At 53.6% G+C, this 18,054-nt stretch overlaps 1 protein-coding gene across 1 annotated transcript in view; it reads right to left on the bottom strand.

Annotated features, from left to right (window-relative positions):
* The window catches only part of LEMD1 (LEM domain containing 1), a 68,107-nt gene that overhangs the window by 44,129 nt on the left and 5,924 nt on the right, over window positions 1-18,054 (bottom strand). Inside the window, exon 2 of the mRNA XM_030813124.1 lies at window positions 7,918-8,404. Coding sequence (XP_030668984.1) covers window positions 7,918-8,089 — 172 coding nt within the window. The 5' untranslated portion in view covers window positions 8,090-8,404. The remainder of the gene's footprint in view (window positions 1-7,917; window positions 8,405-18,054) is intronic.

Genomic DNA, 18,054 nt, shown 5'->3' with positions numbered 1-18,054 from the left:
GGTCATTGCTAGCTCTGTCCGTGCGTACATACAGCCATGGGCAGAAGTCTGCAGACGCTGGCAAAGAAGAGAGGAGGGTCCCTGGGAAATCCCACCTCAGCCAGGCACAGTTGCTCTTGCCTGTTATCCCAGCACTTTGGAAGGCCAAGGCAGGAGGATAGCTTCAGCTCAGGAGTTCAAGACCAGCCTGGGCAACATAGTAAGACCCTGCCTCTACAAAAAACTACAAATAACTAGCTGGGCATGGTGGTACGTGCTTGTAGTCCCAGCTACTCAGGAAGCTGAGGTGAGAAGACCACTTGAGCCTGGGAGGTTGAGGCTGCAGTGAGCCATGATTGCGCCACTGCACTCCAGCCTGGGCAACAGAGCAAGACCCTGCCTCTAAAAATAAAAAATATAAAAATTCCACCTCTTCTGTGATGCCTTCCCTAATTCTTCCCTACTCTACAGTTGTGTTCTCTCAGGCCTCTGAAGCCCTGGGGCACTTTGCTTGTACTTTAGCTGAGGCATTTTTGAGCCTTGCCACATTGTTTTCTAAATTATTATTAAATTGGCCGGGCGTGGTGGCTCACACCTGTAATCCCAGCACTTTGGGAGGCAGTTTGGGATCACAAGGTCAGGTGTTTGAGACCAGCCTGACCAACATGGTGAAACCCTGTCTCTACTAAAAATACAAAAATTAGCCAGGCATGGTGGCACACACCTGTAATCCCAGCTACTCAGGAGGCTGAGGCAGGAGAATGGCTTGAACCCAACAGGCAGAGGTTGTAGTGAGCCAAGGTCACGCCACTGCACTCCAGCCTGGGCAACAGAGCGAGACTCTGTCTTGGGAAAAAGAAAAATAATATTAAATTGTGAGTTTCTCCAGGGCTGGAGCAATGTCTGGCTTTCCTACATTTCTCCTGCAGCCCCTCCCACAGGGCTTTGCATAGGGCCGGGACTCGATATTGATGGAACAGATTCAGTCAACAGCAGTGCACAGCATACATTTCCCCATGCAAGAGGGTGAAGGCTGGGGTGCAGACAGCAGAGGGACTGGGGCAGGCATCTCGTTGGACTCCTGAAGATGGAAAGGCTTGGGGTCATATCTGCCCCAGACCACTTAACAAACATTTAGTGAGCGCTTTATGCTAGGCGTCATGGTGGCTGAGCCTGCAGAAGAGGCAGCCAGCCCTCTCAGGAGCAGTCAATCTGCCACCCTAAACAACAGCTGCCTGTATGATACTTGAGTCTCGTCCTGCCCCAAATCACTTCTTGCCTTACAGGAGACTGGCTTTGGGGTTAGACTTGATGGCCTGATCTCTCTGCCCTCTCTCAGGGCTTCCTGCTTCAGAGATCACTGGACTCTCTGTTCCCCCCATCCAAGTGGAGCTATGACATAATAATTCTTTTTCAAACAGCTTTATGGATATATAATCACATATATGATGTAATAATTCTTGTTCTTAATGTTATGCCATCTTACAGCATCTTTCTCTCTTTTATAAGTCTGAAAATTCCCATGTGTTCTGTGAATACAGTCTTCAGTTCTGAGAAGCCCAACTAAGGATTCTTATCTTTCTTTCTTTTTTTTTTTTTTTTCTCTTTTGAGACAGGGTCTCGCTGTGTTGCCCAGGCTGGAATGCAGTGGCATGATCTCTTCCTAGGCTCAAGGGATCCTCCCACCTCAGCCTCCCAAGTAGCTGGGACTACAGGTGAATGCTACCATGCCTGGCTAATTTTTAAAAATATATATATATATTTAGTAGAGACGAAGTCTGGCTGTGTTGCCCAGACTGGTCTTAACTCCTGAGCTTAAGTGATCCTCCTACCTCGGCCTCACAGGCATGAGCCACTGCGCCTGGCCCTTTCTCTTTCTTAAAGGCACCTTTAAGACTACGTGGTCACATTGTAGTCCTAAACCACCTTCCCTGTTCCCCACACCCACCCACTCTAGCTGGCTTTATCCCACTATTATTTCTGAGATGGTAAGAGGCATGAGGCCTGGCTTCCTTCAGTTTAGAGATAGCACAAGTGAGGCTCCCGGAGTTCCAGGGGACCTGGGGTGTCTCCCAAAGCCTACTTCTTGGCCCCAACACCTCACTTTATGTCCATACTCCTGACTCTTCCCCCCAGGCCCCATTCTCCCTCCTCTCAGCAGATTTGATGGAAACAAATGTTTAGCTTCTGCTGCTGCAGTGTATTACAGTGCAAAATAAACACGGATGCCCCTTCTACCCTGACAACATAATCCATTTACTGCAAAGGGATATAATAAAGTCTGTTTATTACAGCAATTAACAGAGCAGCGTTTGCCGGCATGCTTTTCAGTGGCAACCAGAAAAGTGCTTACTCCAGGTGCATAGATTCGGGAAACCATGCAACTTGAGCCAAAATGAAACCAATTAGAGGCTTAGTAAATGGGTTCCAGCCACCCCAGGAAACTTAACCATCCATGAGTCAGTTCAGCTGAGGCAGAACCTCAGTGCAGGAGTTTGGCATGATATAGAGTGCTACTTTACAGAATTAATCCAGACCTGTCACCAGGGTCGTGGTCTTGAGGATGTGAAATGTATCCGCCCAACACAGCCACCCAGGTGCTGGGTTCAAATCTCGATAAACTACATAGGGGTATATAGGTGGGGAACGTTAGCACCATTGACTCTCAGGGGTCTCTCGCCACTGCCATGGAGGTGGGGACATAAGGAGAGGACTAGAAGCTGGGCCAGAGGGAACAGACAGAGAAAGAACAAAAATCCTTTCATTAGACTGTCTTCAAGAGCCTGGATTGAAATGTGGCCGTCTTGAGTAGGGGTGGGGAGGAATCTGCTTTTCAGCCTGGAGAATATATGCTATTTTGCTTTAGGCAGAAAGACTGGACAAAGACATGAAGCCATTTGTTTCAGTTCTTTGAGGGAGGGACAGAAGAAAGGGAAGTACTGGTTTAGATTCCCCAGTGAATCTGATTGCTAATTAACCAAATTTAATTATCTGTCCCCTTTTAGGAGGACAGGGGTTGGCTTATACCACCAACAGGACATTCTTCAGAATGAAGTTTAATTTTCCCAAGAAGGGAAGTGGCTGCAGTGTCATACCTCTGTAGGAAAAAATCCATCCTGATTGGCAGCTCTTTTTTCTCTGGAGCAGTCTCTCAGGGAGACCATGGGGAGTTTTGATCTAGAAAACATAAACCTGGGTGCCTGAGCCAGGTAGAAAACCAAAGGCTCAAAAGGGCAGAGACAAACCCCTGTTAAACAGTTCCCCCTGGTTGAGGGGTGACCTAAGGGGTTCCCCTTTTCTCCATCACTCTTTCCCATCCTCAGGCCTCTGGGAGAAGATGCTGTGTTGAAGGATGAGGGCAGAAGCCAGCCTGGCCTCTCTGGAACAGAGAAAGTTAGAGCTTTGAGCATCATGAACAACGGGATAAAAATAGCAGTGTTGCCATGGCAACAGAGGCTGGGAGAGTCCTGAGGATCTGTCTGGGTCCTGCCATCTCCCCCTCCTGCCTTCCTCCCGCCTCTCAGATGGAACACGGGAATGAGCTGAAGGAGGAGAGACGGCTGCCCCAGAAGGGAAAGAGACAGACCAGCAGCCCACGAGGAAAACCCTTGAACTCCAGACTTGGCGGGGGGGTTTCTGCCAGCTCCTGAGCTGCCCAGGTCTGGGAGCTCTTGGCTTTTGCAATTTCTTCCTCAGCATGACGACTTCCTCCAGGAATGCCCTGGGCAGCTACCACTCACCTTCCTGGCGGATGGTTCTGACCTCCTGGGCTTCTCTGTGAAGAGTCAAGGTTCTCGTTTCTTCTTCATGATCTATAGTTCCTATCCCATGTAAATTTAGAGAAGGGAACCCAGGCAGACTGGCCACAACAACCCTGACACAGTGGGCACTACCACTCCAAGGATGGCCCGGAGGTCCAGAGGATTCACCCCGACAAGCCAGACACCCTTGTCAGCAATATGGACTTGGGGGGCTGTGTTTGTGTTGGGAGCAGGGTGATGGTGGTGACAGCTCTCTCTTACTCTTGCTTTTGGGTCAGAGAGATAGAACGTTCATTCCTTGGGAACAGATTCTGTTTCTTGGTTCTTGTGGTATTGTCAGCTTGATCACCTGCTGGGCACAGCAGCCACCTTCAGGAGGAACACCAGACTTCCTGGACCAGCCTGCAAGGAGCCTACTGAACTCAGCAGCCCAGAGATTTTCTTCTCTGGCGAAAGCCCACCTTTGCAGTTGTGAACCAAGTATCTGTCTCCAAAAGTTCCAGCCACATCTGGGCACATCAGATAAGTGTGCCCTTTTTAATGCGTGCCTTCCTGTGAGGTAGGGAGGAAATGGGACTCATCGCCACCTATTATGGAGGAGGCTGGGAGAGAGGAGGCAATTTGCTAAGGTCAGGAGTCAGTCATGGCAGAACACTGGGGAGCTGTGGCTCTCCATCCAGAAACGATCACCAGCACATTCCACCACCAGCACATCCCCAGCCACTGGGCAAAATGCATATTCAGTCTGTAGACAGGACAAACTCCAGCCTGAGGCACTTCCCCTTGCAGAAGGCAAGGAATGAGGTGGGGTGGTTTGATCAGCATGGAGATGGGCACATGAGGAGCTGTGCAAAGGGAAGCCCATGGGTTACATAACTGGAGCAGAGCGCCAGTCCTTGAGATCTTTTCTAGAATCACTTGAGCATCTATCTGCAGGTGGTTGTGGTGGTGGTGATGCTGTGTGTACGTGACAGAGAGAAAGTGAGAACGAACGTACATAAGAGTGGCGCCTGTGATGGCCTAGACAGGACTTGGAGTCAGAGTCCAGGCCAACTGACTTACTCCCCTTGGGCCTGGCTGTAGGAGGGAAGAGAGTCCTGGGCCCTGGCTAGGGGAAGATTCTAGCAGAAGCTCTGGGTGACCTGCCTTTCCCTCTCACTCCCCCTCTCACTTCTCAGAGCCACCATACCACTTCCATCCACCCTCTCGATGTCTGTTGTCTGCACAGAGTGCATCTGTGAGGGCAGAGGAAACCTGCGACTCTCTGGTTCCACAACCCTATGCCCCACTGAGGCTCAACTTCCCAGACTCACAGAGCCCTGGACTCCAAAGGAGACTTAAGAGGAAATTCATGTAATCCCCTATTTATAGTTGAGGAACCTGAATCTCAGAAATAAGACATGACTAGTCTAAGGTCACATGGTCATTAGTTTCCAAGCAGGGCTAGAAGCCAGGAAACCTGGCTCCCAGCTCAGTGCTCCTTGCATCCCACTCTATCTCTTCATATGTATTTCAGTTAGTTAATTATTGCTCTTTTTTTTTCTAAAAATAACAATCTCCCTATATATTTCTATGAACCCATATGCTACATGCAAAAAGCCCTTCCCTGGGAGCAGAGAAGGAAATGACATTCTAATGAAAAGGTTTCAACCTGAGACAAGAAGCCCCTTGGGTCCTGTGGGCCAGGGTCCTAGGCAACACTTAAGTCACAAGGACCCTAAGCACCCTTCACACTTCTTGATCTTCCATTCAACAGCCTGAAGCCCAAGAGGGAAAATGGCCATGGGAAGTCCTTGCTTTACAGATGGGGAAAACTGACCTCCTCACCCAACTGCAAGGAGGAATCAGTGCCACACAGCAAGAACAAGAGGCCTGATCTCCTCCACAGAATCATCTACCCATGTGCCCCTCCCTCGCCCCAAGAGCTCAGGGCCCCCACCTCAAGGTGGAGTCTCTGGGAAAGAACCATGGAGAGAGGATGGGAAGGAAGGGCAGCCAGGCCCACCCCACAAGGAGCAGAAGCCTGGCCCGAAGTCACAGGCCCAGGGCGCAGGGTCTGTGAATGCTGGGGCTGCTTTGGCCTTTCCCTATTCCCTGGGCTCATCCAAGGGCCTAGAGGAGGGCACAGATGTCCAGACTGCTTCCTGAGATGCTAAAAGGAGCAAAGTCCCCATTTCCCAGAGAAGAAAACTGAGGGACAATAGAATGTGGCGTTGGGGTGTGCCTGGCTAGAAGCTGCTACCTCCTACTCAGACAATTCCAGCTGCAGTGCTGGCCCCGACCTCAGCCCTGGGTGAAGGGGCTGCCAGCTTGGAGGCAGAGGACAACTGGACCTCCACTCAGAACACTTTGACCTTGGGACCCCACCCATGTTCCCAAAGCCAGGGTTCAAGATATCTAGTATCCCTCTGGAGCCAAGGGAGTTCTCCCGGGGGAGGAAGCTCTCTGGATGGGCTCACTGCCAAACCCCTGCAGCTGCAATCCCTGCCAAGGTCTGAGAGGCACACATGGGGAAAGCTCTCCTTGGCCACCCGCTCCCCAGGACGTACTTTCTCCACTTTCCTGACCTTTCCTCTTGGTGAGCCCGTGTGGTCAGGACATAACACCCAATACCTCTGAGTCTCCGGGGATACAATTTCATCCTCTGCCACAGAAGTGACTTCTCTAAGACTGCAGCCTCGCAGGTGACCGCTAGGGACACACATGCCCTCCAGGTGGCTCTCTGGCCTCTGTATCAAGGTAACTTTTCTGCCCATCTCTTTGCCTCATCCAAGGCCTCTACTATCCAAGAGGACAAAGAACCAGGGAGTTTTTCTTCTGTCCTTTGTGACCCCACTGGCCTTTATTGCTGAATCTTGCTCTTCCCTTGAGGGAAGGACTTCTGTTTATAATTCTTTGGATATAAAAGGAAATAACAGATTGTAGAAGGCGGGGGCTGGGAGGTAGGGGCAAAGGAAGGGGTTGGAGTATGGGAGGAGGAACTCAAGCTGTGCTCAAGCCTCATAAAGACAACCTGAATCCCACCAAATCTGCCCAAAACTCAGGAAAGGCCCCTGAGTGTGGGCATGAGCTGGGCAGGTAGAGGCTGCCAGTATAGAATGTGCCCTTTCTTCTCCCAGGTTCTGGGAGAACCAGACGAGGAAGCCTTTTGCCCTTCCTAGTTGCCCAGAGAGGCCCGCATTCCAAGGAAAGGGGAGCCCAGACTCTCCTATCTTGGGGCCTTGACCTCTCTACCCAAGTCACCTGTTTGCCTGTCAGAAGGGCTATTTTGTCCCTGGGGAGCTAGAGGGGGCTGACTTTGCTCCTTGGCTGAGCTGTTCCCTGATGAGGGAGAACAGGCTTATAGAATCTGCCTGAAGCATCTCTGCCGCTGGCATTCCTCTCTTCATGTCTTCTAGCCCCGGAGAACTCCAGGATCAAAGACAAAAGGCTAAGTTATACCAAAATCGGGGGAGAGAGGAAGGAGGGAAGAAGGAAAGAGGGAAGGAAATGCTTTTTTCTTTTGCTTCCTGCCTCCTGGAAATGGGCTAGGGGTAAGGGCAGAGGCTGACGCTGGAAGGTTGGCGGGGGTGGGACATGAGGGAAAACGTCAAGGAAAGTCCTAGAGGTCTCCCTACCCCAAGAGTTTCCACTGAAGGCACCACATACGAACGCAGTCCCCTCTGTGGCTTCTGAGGAGAGAAGAAAAAGGCAGGGGAGACAAGAGAATTGAGGGAGGGCATGGCTCAGTCCAGGAAAGGGGTCCCTCGGTCTGGCCACGGCAAGACAGTCCCTGAGGAGGGGAGTCAGGGCCTGGGGAACAGGCCTCCCCACATCTGTGATGCTGGCAAGGAAGCACAGGCATCATGAACATGGGTGGGTCAGGGCCGGGGCTGGAGGAAACACTGCTTTCTGGAGAGCAAGAACAGAGGGAGCCACGGAGCCGCTGGCCACCTCTGCCTTCCTCCTCACTGGGCTGGCCACCTCAGGCCTGGCCCCACCTGGCCCAGGAGGATGCTGGCAGGGGGCTGGAAAAGGACTCTTGCCCCAGGTCCTGGAATCCCAGGAGAGTCTCACACTTCCGCCCTGGAGGCCTTCTCCAGGGTCAGGGCTGCTGGAGGTTCTCTGCTAGAGCAGCCAGTTTCCCATTTAGCAACAGCTCTCCTAGCCCAAGGCGGCACATCCCTCATGCGGTTACCCTGAAAAGAGTCCCCCGAAGCTCTCAGGGCAGGAAAGAAGTTTCGCTCCTTGGCCTCCCTGGGGCTTCTCAGTCTCTGGAAGGCATGCGGCAGGTCCTGGGGTTCCCCCTTGTGTGGCTGGGGCCTCTCTCCAAGGAGGTCTGAGAATTGGAAGCTAATGGGTGTGGGCATGAGGATGAGAGGCACACAGGAGGCTGATGCCCTCGGGTGAGAGTCAGGCTGAGAAGAGCACTGGCTAAATCAAGACTTAAGATACACACACGGCTTCCTGCTCCAAGGCCCAGCCAGAAGCGGGCACCATCAGGCCTGGGACCTGCTGGGGGCTTGATGGAGGGGCCCTGGTTCTGATCACACCGCCGTCTCCCGCTCTCTGTGAACTTCCTCCTTCTTCCTCTTCATTTTGCAGAAGCCGTGGAGACCACAGAAGCAGGCGAAAGTGAACTGGGGCATGCCCTATGCCAGGCTGGGGGAACACTCACCAGAGATCTGCAGGGAAAGGCAGGGGAGGGAAAGGGGGCAGGAGAAAGGCAGGAAGAGAGAAGCAAGCTGGGGTTAATGCTCCCAGAACCCTCTGGGTCTGGCCCAGTCATTGCCACTCCCTGAGGCGGCCCGCTAGGTCTCTCACACCGGCTGGGGGAGGAGTCAGGCCTCCAAACAACAGCTCTTTGAAACCTCAGTGTTTCCTGATCTGTGTGGAGCTGATGTCATTCCTCACATTGGAGACTGGGTGAGTCCAAGGGAGGAAAGAGAAGGCCCAGCTGCTGCCTCCTTTTTTCCCCTCCCACCCGCTCTGCCCCACCTCATCACCATACACCTGTGGTTGGGGAACAGGAAGCAAGCTGGCTTAAAATAGCCTCTGGCTTGTGCCACCTTACACAGGTTCCAGCTGGGGGCTTCCACTCGCTTCTGCAGGTTGCACACACGACAGGCCCTCCTCCATCCAAATGCGGACCCCTTCATCCAGTGTAGCTTTACTTTGACACCTGGGACCGAGTCAGATTCCTCCCTTCCTTAACAACCCCAAGTTGTCTGACACCCTAGGAAAGCCTATAGGGAGCAATTATGCCCTTCCTTTGACTGCTCAGAGCAATGCAAATCCCATCCTCACCATGCAGAGAACAGACAGCAAAGAGCGTTCTTTTAGCCAACAGGCTCTTTTATTTAGCACCTATGCTGGGCAAAGGGTTGAGAGGTAGATACAAAAGGGTAAAGACATGGTTTCTTCCCTGGCACATAAGTCTGAGGTAGAGGCTGAGGCTGGATCTGCCCCAGCTGGACACGTCGTCCCCCACCTCTGGCTGACCTGGCCCTCAGCAGGAGCCAGGGGCCGCTCTGGTATCTGTGGCAGTCTGGCTGGGGAAGAGAGGGAGCTTCGGGAGCTCAGCTTCAGTCTGCAAGAGTATCCCTTTCTCCAAAGGCTCATTTAGGTTTCCCTAGCCTTAGCCACCTGCAGATTTTTCCAGTTCACCTCTCTGCCCTTCCTCTGCCCCTGGGCCTATGGAAAGGGAGCAGAAGTGCATTCAAGCCGCTCAAGCGGAGAAGCTGAGAACAAAGGAAGGAAAGCGCCCTGCGTGGAGGTCAGGCCCCAGCCTGGTCTGAATCACTCCTCTCTCCAGGAAGAACATGGGGGCAAGCAGGTGAGTGAAGCCCAAGTGCTGCGGGGGAAGGAGGGAGGCACAGGACTATGCTGGAGGGGTTTCGAATAGGGAAGCCTGAGGCGCCTTCCTTCGCCAGCCCCTCAAGCAATAGAGATTGCACAGGATGTCCTGGGCTACCCTAGCAAGGCACATGTGCAAAGTGGTTTCACTGCCTTTGAGGAATGTGGCATGGCCCAGGTGGTGGCTCTCTGGACAGTTCCACTGGTCTGGCCAACCTTGCCCCTTTGGAAAAACTTCCTTCGTGTTTCTCCAGACAGAGCCGAGGCCCACACCAAGCACAGTGTCCGGTGGAGCCAAGTCCTGTCAAGATTCTCCCCTCCCTCAGCCTCTCAGTGTCCCAGTAATACAGCTAATAGCTGTAATTAATAGGTGCAATGCATTTCCACTGGCCAGCTGGATGGGCAGGAGGCCCAGCTTGAGTCAGCATGGGTAGGTAGGCTGGTTATTTAATAACCCGATTTCCAGCATCATTTACACACCCACTCTGGTGGAGTATATATAGTTAGCAGAGAGCAACCTCCAGGATATATATAGAGCCGAGACACAACTACTATATTTCTAGATCTATCCCCTGCAGCTATCTCTGGATCCCTCCTGTGACAAACCTAGAGAGAGACAGGGATCCAATCTGGGACTTAGGTGGCCTGGGTTCTATTCCTGGCTCTGATGCTAACATGCTGTGTCATCCTAAGCAAGTGGCTACATCTCTCTGGGCCTTCATTACCTCATTTCAGTGTACCAGGAGATTAGGCAAGGTTTCACACTAAGACCCCAAACCTAAGGGGCTGGAATCCTAACTTGATCAGGAAAGAGGGAGGGAGGGCAGGTGGATTCCCGTGTAATCAGTTATTGTCACGAGTGCACTTCTCTTGCTGGGGGTGTAAGTCAAGGGTATGATCAACAAAGCATTCCCATGATTATTGAAAAATACATGGGGAGAAATTGACAGGCACAACAAGGCTAATCTGGGAAGGAACTCAACTAAAACAAGCCAGGAAGGTAGCAGCCCCACAAACAGGTCACGGTGCAGCTCAGGGTCTCTGGCCCCAGGGTGCATCGATCCCCTTCCCTTTTCACTCCACTTCCTTTTCAATGACTGTTCTTTCTTAAAAACAGCAAAATATACCCCCTTAAATGACCCGTTCCTCCCCAGGGTCCTTTGGGGAATTTAAGAAAATTCTGGGGAGGGGGGAGGGACAGCATTAGGAGATATACCTAATGCTAAATGACGAGTTAATGGGTGCAGGAAATCAACATGGCACATGGATACATATGTAACAAACCTGCACATTGTGCACATGTACCCTAAAACCTAAAGTATAATAAAAAAAAAAAAAAAGAAAAGAAAATTCTGGCTTTTTTTGCTCAGCTTGTCACTGTAGGGAAGGATGGGGTGTGATGTCACAGGAACAAGAACCTACACATCAGAGGAAAGGAGAGCTAATGAAGCTGGCCAGGAGCTGGGCTAGGGGCTGCAGCCTGGCTCCTGAGAGCTGTTTGAGGGCTGGCTGCCTCAGTGGGATTCCTGGGTCCTTGTATCTAAGAGCAGAAAGTATCATACACAGGGCCTGGTTATTCTGCTCAGATCTTTGCTCTAAAGTGCTCTGGTCATCCTTCCTCTTCTCTAACAGGGTCTCTAAAAGGGTCCTCACTGTAAGGTGCACAACTCCATGCCCCGGAAGCTGCCTGGGCTCCGTCTGTAGCAGGCAGATTGCTGGGCCAGCCCCTGAAGTGGGGGGACAGGGGGCAGAGAATTCCAACCCATTTCAGTGTCCCTGCCTGCTGCAAACCCCACTCCTCCCTCAGAGTCCCCAGCAGCAGGTACCTGGGGAGTCCCTCTGCCAGGCTGTGGTCTCCGCTCCTCTCTGCTTTGCTCAGGCAGGAGTCCCATCGACTCTCTTCCCTGACTTTACCCCTTCACCCTTGGCAGAGGGCTCCAGTACCAGCTGGAGGCTCCCTGAAGTCAGGTCCCCTTGCTGCATCTATTTGAGGGGGAGGAGTCTGGACTAGCACCTGGGTCCACTCCCCACTCATCAGAGCTCATCATGGGAACTCCCCTCCTATCCTCCCCCTCCTTTTCCATGCCCATAGTCCAGGAGGGACTAAGGAATGGAAAAACAGCCCGCAGAAAAACAGAAACCCAGAATAGGACGGAGAGGCAGGGTGGACACTGGACAAACCTCCTGCTACCACACAGTTGGCTGCATCTGACTGCAAGCTGTTGGCCCTGGCTTCTTCCCCATCCTCCTCTCTGGCTTTTTCCCAGCTCAGGTCCAAGATGGTTTACGGTCTGGGGGCACAGACGATGCTCTGCCCAGCCAGCTTTGTGGGAGCCAAGCAGAAGAGATGCCAATCCATAGAGCATCCGTCCTCCCCCATCACTAGGAGGTTCCTTGGCCTCCCTGCTGATCCCTTCCCTTGGCCTGACCCCCACATCTCTCTGTGCCAGATACTCTCCCGGGGTCCCAACCCTTGCGCCTCTGGCAAAAATGGGGCAGTGAGTCAGAGACAGCATGAATATGTGGAAGAACCAAGAGAGAAGACTCAGCAGGCCAGAAAGTAAGATAAAGAGAAATCCAGGGCCCCAGGCTTGCAGACCACAAACTCCTAAGTGTCTCAAATTTTGGCAATGTCCTTCATCAAAGTGGGCGGCAGCGGGGGTGGAAGGCTAGGAAGCTATTTAAAAGTGTTGGGGCATGCCAGGAATTCTCTGATAAACAAGAAGAGGGATATTGCGCCCCCCACGACCCATCCCTTCATCTCCCAAGGCAGAGAGCAGAGGCACTCTCAACAAGGCAACCCCCACCTTAACTCCCCGCCACCCCCAATCCCAGGTAAAGGGCAAAAGAGAAGTGACCCAGTAAGGAGGGTGTGCCCTCGGCGCCTCTAGAACAAAGCTGAGCCCTCCACCCCCTCCCCGGCTCCCTTAGCACCGCGCCTCAGTAATTAAAATATGAATTCACCTTCCCTCCCTGAGCCATTCATCACTGCGAAGGGAAGCAGCTGCGGCTTAGGAGACCGGATTTGGGGGATTAGCTCGGGCGGTGGAGCAGACACACCAGGAGAAAGAATTAAAAAGGAAGGGGGTGAATTGGGTTTTCTCTCCCCACCTCCTCCCTCTCCCTCTCCCTCTGGCCGCCACGGAGCCTTCTACCCCACCCCTTCCCCCAAAGCCTAGCCTCTGCAGGTTTCTGGGAACTGTAGTCTACAAGACCGTGTTGATAAACAGGCAGGCCAGGGGTGGGTGATGGCACAAACTACAGATCCCAGGACTTCTTCCCGGAGTTGGCACCAGCAAAACTGGGCACAGACCTCCAGTCTGGGAGAAGCCCGCATTCTCCTTGGAGGTTAACTCCTTCTTGGCCTGCTTGAGCCTGAGCTCCAGCCTCTGGCTCACCGAGCTCTCTGGAATCACAGGCCAAGGCCTCTGCTTCCAATGGCCTTCAGAGACCACAGACCCTAGCTTGCCAGGCCAGCCCCCCTTGTATCTTGCTTGCCCACCTATGGAGAAAGCTCTCTCCACTTTTCCAGACTGCAAGGGCAGCCAAGCATTCTCAGTGGTTCTGAGATTCTTGGGAGCTGGAGAGGTCAGAGCAGCAATAGTCCTGAAATGACTTTGTGGCCTGCACCCAGGGTTTTCCAGCCTGGCTCAGCAGAGGCTGGCCCACCCGAAGAGTGGGCAACATGACAGGCAGCAGCAGCTGGGAACCTGGTGGACCAGACTGTCAGCACCAGAATGAACCCCAAAGGTCAAACTCTAGTGTCAAACTTTAGAAAGATGGGGACAGAGACTTTTTTTTTTCCCCAATAGTCTTTATATATAGGAAGGAGTAGGGCTTAGCAGTCAAACTCTATTTCCGCTAAAAACGGAACAAATACAATAAGAGAGAGTCATCTGAATTCAGTGTTGTTAAACACGGGCCCACTCTCGCAAGGGAGGCCTTATGCTGGGTATATCTGAGGACTGTAAAAAAGACTTAGATTGCTGGGAATAAAGTTTCAGCCGTCTGCAGGCAGGGGACAGGACACACACAGCCCTCTGATCTGTGAATCCTCCAGGGAGAAGGGGCATGAGGGCAACTTGCTTATTCAATGCAGTTGAACAATCATGTGAAATATACAATGCATATCTTCTCCAGGCCTGTCCCATTGGCAGTAGCCAAGAGACAAAGAATAGAATGGAGACCCACCTCTGTAACCCCCAGAAGCAATCCAGGCCCAGCCCCAGCAAAGCGAGGACTGTCTTGGGTGAGTTGCTGAGCTGTGGGCTTGCTCCATGTCCCTGCTGGTGGCAACTTACCTCTTTTACCCCATCCATCTTTTCTCCCAATTCGCACTTCATTCAACAAACATTTACTCAGCCATCCCTACAAAGTCCCTTGCCTTGCTAGAGCTTTACAGAGGTATAATCTCTGGCATGGCTCATCTGTACCCTTCCTCCCAGGCCGAGCCCAATGCTGAGGACTACCGGGGCAAACTGAACAACAGGATTCCTGGGAGGGGCCCAGTTGCAGGGGGCAGGAAGGGGGCATGGCTCTAACCCAGCTTTCCAGTTAGGAGATCAGGAGTTAAGGGAAGCAAATCAGGTGCCTGCACAGCCTCAGAGCAGGGTAGGGAATAGGATAGGCTCACTGTGGGCCCAGGGCAGCTGGACAATGAGGGAGGTGGAGGAAGGTGCCAGCTATCTCTGAACTCCGGGTGCGAGAACCCAGAGGGCAAGTAAGAAACCCTGGCCAATTCTCATGCCTTGTTCCTTTCACCATCTAAGCTGGGGCAGGAGGGGAAGTAGCCTGGATCAGCCCCAGCAAAAACCCAGCTGGCTTGGGATTTCTCTTTGCTTCTCCTATTGTTCTGATCCCCCCGCTCCCCCCGACCTCCTGTGGGAAAAGGAAAACCAGTGATGGACAAACGGTGATTGGAGTTGGGCCACGGGGCCAATTTGTGGACGTGCATCCAATAGAGATCTCGTGAGAACAACCTCCCGTATGGGTACAGCACTCCCTGGTTTTCAGAGTACTTTCCCATGCACTGGTGTTGGCTCTCCCAATATGCAGCATGATGTGCTAAGAGCATGGGTTTTGGCACCAGACCATGTGGGTTCACGTCCCAGTTCTGCTCCTTCCTATCCATATGAACGTGGGCCAATTTCTTAGCTCCCTGTGCCTCAGAATTCCCATAAGTAAAATAGGCTAACAGTAGATAGGACTGTCCTGAGGATGAAATGGGTTAATGCAGATAAGGCGGTTAGAATCACGGGGTACATAGTAGGTGCCCAGTAAATGCTGGTTGGTGAAATTAAGGGCTCTGAGATATTATAAGAAACTTGCCTTCTGATTGTCAATACCAAATCTAGTGCTTTCTATGATTCTTCAGTGGTCTGTCTTAGACAGAGTGGGGACTGGAACAGGGGGCAGAAGGTGAGGCACAAGGATGCTTTCTCTTCCACCACAGCCACCTGTTGGAATCTTCCAGGATGGGAGGGATAAAGTCAGGCCAATTTAAAAGGGGGCGGGGAAGGAATGTGGGAGTGGCGACAGGCATAGGGAGGAGCCAGGCAAGCTGAGTGACAAGCAGGACGGGGGCAGGGAGGGCTGGTGCCCTTCACACACCACAGGAGGGGGCAGCTCCTGGAGACGGTAGCACACCAGGAGCGAGGGACCCCGGAGTCCAGCCTGTCGCCCAGGGGGAGCACCTGCCTTCCTAGTTTCACTCTGCAGACACCTCCTCGTCCCTCGTGGCCGGCATGGAGTGTTCCCATTTCAGCCTCAGAAAGAGCCCAGAGGTCTCCTTACACAGAAAAAAGGCTGCGGATTCCAAGCTGACCTCAGAGAAAGGAGTGAAGGAGTGAGGTTTTCCTGGAGGCACTGAGGAAAGGCCCAAGTCTTCATGCCCTGAGGCCCTTGACTCCAGCCCCCAAATCTCTGGCCATAAGCCAGGCCTCAGTAACTTGGCAAGGGGGAAGGAACCGACTCAGAAAGCTCAGCACACCCTGAAGGTCTCCTTCCTTTCTCAGAGGGAATCTCCCTCTGGAATCACCAGCCCAGTCTCTTCATTGCAGAGTGAGGAAACAGGGCCAGAAGGGAAGTGACTGCGCCAAGGTCACACGGCCTAGCCCTGATCCCAGGTTACCAGATCCCATGATGCCCCACCCCCAAGCAAAGCCTCCTTCTGGTGCCCCTTGGTGGCTGGCTCCGAACCTGGTCCCATGGGAGGTGCAGCTGCTGCAGGAGAAGGAGCTCGCCCCTCACTGTAGCCCATGGCTTTTAGCCCTACATGAGTTTGGGACAGCAATCACATAGGAATGAAAAGCCATAGGCCACAGCAGAGTGGAGGGGTCCAGCGGCAGGAATCTCACAGGGAAGCGAGAAGCTGGGGCACCTGAGAAGCCCTCACTCCCCTTCTCAGCACCCCCGACCCCAGACCCACCCACACTGCCTCCCTCCAGGACTGGGCCCCCCAGGTTAAATCCTCTCACCATCCTCCACCACCTGCACTAAAGCCATCCCAGTAATGAGTTTCCAGTTCTTGCCCTACAAAAGCCTCACACAATGGTCCTCACTCCAGGGTATGAGGAGGGGTGGCTTCCTGGCCATAAAGGACCTCCTTAAATTCCCTTAATTAGCTTCCAGCCCCCTGCCCAGGGTCCTTAACTACCCCTCCCCTAGAGAATAAGGCCAGATCTTTTCAAGGCTGCTGCTGCCAGTACCCAGGATGGGGGGCCCCAGGTTAGGCTCCCTCCTTACAAAGCTTAACTCTTTCTAGTCCAGCCACTGGAAACACAAAGGGCAAAGGAGGGTCTGGGTAAAGGAGGGCAGCGATGAGGACCAGCCCTTTGTTTACAGGGGTAAATAGGTTTCTTGAGTGCCCCCAGGGGTGGGGGCTGGGCCACTCTACCCAGACCAGTCTGGGTGGTTACCGACAACACCCATTCTTGCATAGTTTAGAGGAGAGTGAGATCTCCATCTCCAGACCTGGTTGGAGGCAGAAAGAAGGCTTCAGCTGAAACCTCCCCAAGCTGAAGGCAGCTCACTATGGAGCCGTCCCTGACAAGGCTGTGGGAGGGGTGCGCAGTGCCCTGCCGCTGTCATTGGCAGGACATGGGGGTTAGCACAGACATCTCTAGGACTGGATTGAAGAGCTGAGTTGAGGGGAACCAAGGTCTCAGGGCCCCGGAAAAGGTGTGTTCTAATCACAAGTACCATTTTCCCACCGCCTCCCGTGACGGGTCAGCTGCAGGCATCAGCTTCAGAGAAGTGGGCCTCTAAGGGCTCCTGCTAGCCCAGGGTCAGGAAAGCCCCAGGGGCCTCAGATCTCTCCCAGGGGCCCCCAAGAAGATGGTAAGAGGCCCCAGGCCCAGATCAGGCCCTGCCTCTGCCAGGGAGTAGCTGCCACTCCCACCCCAGCTGTACCCTCAGCCCCAGGGCCACACTTGCTGGCTCCCTGCACGACCCTGGTTGAAGCAACCTGCTTTCACTGGACAGGAATCCTGCATTCCCCAACAACAGCACAGCACAGCACAGCACAGCACAGCACAGCACAGCACGCCCCTCCACACACTCCAGCCATGCCCAACCTTAAGGGCCAAACAATCAGGCATCCTGCAGCCTCCCACCCGAACTTTGGGGTCATCTGCCCCAGCCCCAACCCCCTCTGGTTCTCCTTTCCTTCCTCGCTCATAGGCCCCCAGAACCCCAGACCCAGGCCCTGCATAAAGCCATGGACTCTAGGCAGAATGCCCTCAGCTCCCTCCCAAGGGATGCTGGGCCAGGGGCTGGGGGTCCCAGGGGCTGCTCACCTGGCGGACTCAACAAGGCCCCCTTTCCCTCGCAGTCCGCCTCACAATTCCCCGCAGAGCCACTTCCTGCCTTCCAGGCAGCCACTCACTCCTCCACTCACCCCGAGAAGCTCCACGCCCCAGCGAGGGCAGGCCTCCTCCCTCCCCCTGCCCGCCCACCACCGGCCAGGGCTGAGCTGTACCCAACTCAACTTGACTCACTTGTGACCCGCCCCTCCCCCAGCCCTGAGGACGGTGGGGGGTGGGGGTGGGGGCGGGCTGGGCAGGCGGGGCAGTCAGGTATTCCTTCAACCCTGACTTGGGCCTGAGTAACAAAGGTCTCATTGAGCCTCTGGCTGTCTGGTCGGTGAAGCACAAACCTCTTGTATCTACTGGCTTTTGATCTCACTCCCTCTGAACCAGCCATGTATTACTCACGTCCCCCTGCCGGGCTATTGGTGCGGAGGGGCTGTTTGGTCCCTCCCTCCCTCCCCATCTCCTTTCTCTCCTTCCTTCCCCTGCCGCTCCCCTCCAGCTTTTTTATAGTTTAATTTTTGGCAGGAGACCTGAGATGGCTCCCTGCAGGCCCCCTCTCCTGCCTGGCCCCCCTCCCCTTCTCCGCAGCCCTGGTTCCTCTCCTCACCCATACCCCTATTCTGCTCCCACCACTCCCCTGCCCTGGGAGGACAAGGTCAGCACTTGTC

This window comes from Nomascus leucogenys, chromosome 5 (genome assembly GCF_006542625.1).
Source record: "Nomascus leucogenys isolate Asia chromosome 5, Asia_NLE_v1, whole genome shotgun sequence".
Lineage (NCBI taxonomy): Eukaryota > Metazoa > Chordata > Mammalia > Primates > Hylobatidae > Nomascus > Nomascus leucogenys.
This window is presented reverse-complemented; position numbering and strand designations above follow the sequence as displayed.